The 1911-nt window shown below is 31.7% G+C and overlaps 1 protein-coding gene across 1 annotated transcript; it reads right to left on the minus strand.

Annotated features, from left to right (window-relative positions):
• Positions 1–396: 396 nt before the first annotated feature.
• On the minus strand, positions 397–933 carry LOC107020061 (probable histone H2A.3). The gene is made up of 2 exons (XM_027917325.1): positions 570–933; positions 397–465 (listed from the first exon to the last, which is right to left on the minus strand). The coding sequence occupies exons 1-2, from the start codon at positions 750–752 to the stop codon at positions 397–399; spliced, it is 252 nt and encodes an 83-aa protein (XP_027773126.1). The 5' UTR covers positions 753–933.
• Between the last annotated feature and the right edge of the window lie 978 nt (positions 934–1911).

Genomic DNA, 1911 nt, shown 5'->3' on the forward strand with positions numbered 1-1911 from the left:
CTAAGAACTGTTGATAGGAAAAAACTGAAACTATTATACACATCAAGAAATGAACATATCATAATAAATAACAATAGAACTAATAAATAATATGATAATTGAAGAAAATTAAACAAACGTAATATAAGATCCAAGTATGTTGAGTTTTTATTTTAAGCCACATAAATTAGGAATTATAAAGTTCTCAATGAAGTTAATAACAGCAAACATTGCGATGCTAGTGATGGAATAATCAGTCTAATCCTCCTCCTCCTGAGCAACAACAACAACAGCCTTTGAAGTGTTACTCTTGTTGTTAGGGAGCAAAATTTTGTGAACTTTTTGAATAACACCACCATTCGGAATGGTCACATCTCTAAGATATTGATACAACTCCTTATCAAACCTAATAACTGATTAAATATGCCTTGGAGTGATACGAATCTTTTTGTCATTCCTCGCTGCAATTACAGCCAATTCAAGAACCTACAATCAATCAATATATGTAAAATTTAGTAATCACAAACCCTAGAAATTTGACATATAAAAGAGAGAGAGAGAGAGAGAGAAAAGGAACTTGAGAAATTCACCTCAACTGCAAGGTACTCAAGCACAGCAGCGAGGAATACCGGTGCTCCGGCACCAACACATTTGGCATATTTCCCGACTTTGAGGAATCGGGCAATACGAGCCACTGGAAATTTGAGACCTGCTTTGCTGCTACGAGATCTCCTTTTAGCATTTGAACCAAGGTTTTTCCCTTTACCGACCATTGATCTTTTTCATTTTAAAAAAACTAACAATTTTGCTTTTTTATCTATAGAAACAATAGACAAAATGAAGAGGAAGAATTGAATTGTTATGTGTATGTGAAATCCTAAAGCAGTGTGGCTTTTATATTTATAGCCCACAGGAGTTATAACCTAGCCAATAAGAAGATAATCACGAGGATTAAACTTGTATGCCGTTGGATTAAAAAGAAAATCAACGGTGGATAAAGATTTTGATATATTTAGTCAATTTCAAGAATTATAATAAATTTATTTCCAAAAATAGAGAACTATGATGTGTGGTTTTTTTCCAAAATAAATAAGTATTAAGATATGTTTGTTACCAAAAAAAATTGGCTATGATGTCTTTAATTTGTTTCCAAAAAAAAAAACCAAGAAGACATAAGGGATTATGATGAGTTTTTATTTTTTTCTTTAATATTTTTTGTTTGATATCCCTTTGAACAGACTTGAAGTTTTACAACTTATTAAAGTCTAATTTGTGTAATAAAAAAAACATATTTTATATGACTAACTTATTATCGGATCAACAAGTTTGAAAATAATAGGTTATAGATATTTTTATTACACAATTCGTGTTTAATACAGTGCTACTGATTACAACGAACTTTAGAAATACGAAGTTACCAAAGTTTAATGAATCAGTGAAGAACAAAAATTAATTAACAAAGCTAAAATCTGTGAAAACATACCACAATCTGGAAAAACATAATGGAAAGAAGATCAAGCCTCGTGAATGCACAATTTCTCCTTAAGAAAATTATTTTCCTCTAGTGTCTGAGTTTTGATTTGGAATATTTCCTCCAGGAAAGAATGATCTCAAACACCAGTGTACTAATAATACAAAATGTTGGTGCTAGCTAGCCACTTGACACTTATAAAAGTTTTCCTCTAATAGCATTTACTTTTGAAATGTGTAGCTCATATGAGGGTGGAGCAGCTCGTTAATTGGGTGCATACAACTTAACACTCTATGATTCCGCACATGCGTGGATTTTATCCTGAAACATTCGATACACATCTGGTTATGCCTATGGAACAATCATCTCATTAAGGGTAAACTGTGCGTTTTAAAGTTAAATGTTACTAGATATAGAAATGTATGATCCTTGGTAGAATTGACCAAAGAGGAAACTCGAAA

The sequence above is a fragment of the Solanum pennellii genome, chromosome 5, assembly GCF_001406875.1.
Source record: "Solanum pennellii chromosome 5, SPENNV200".
Classification (NCBI taxonomy): domain Eukaryota; kingdom Viridiplantae; phylum Streptophyta; class Magnoliopsida; order Solanales; family Solanaceae; genus Solanum; species Solanum pennellii.

What these genes read in the sequence shown, in the direction of transcription:
- LOC107020061 (XM_027917325.1), bottom strand. Translation starts at nt 752, where the DNA reads ATGGTCGGTAAAGGGAAAAACCTTGGTTCAAATGCTAAAAGGAGATCT. An exon ending in TTGAGTACCTTGCAGTTGAG is followed by an intron (nt 466 to 569) that starts GTGAATTTCTCA and finishes GATTGATTGTAG; the next exon opens with GTTCTTGAATTGGCTGTAAT.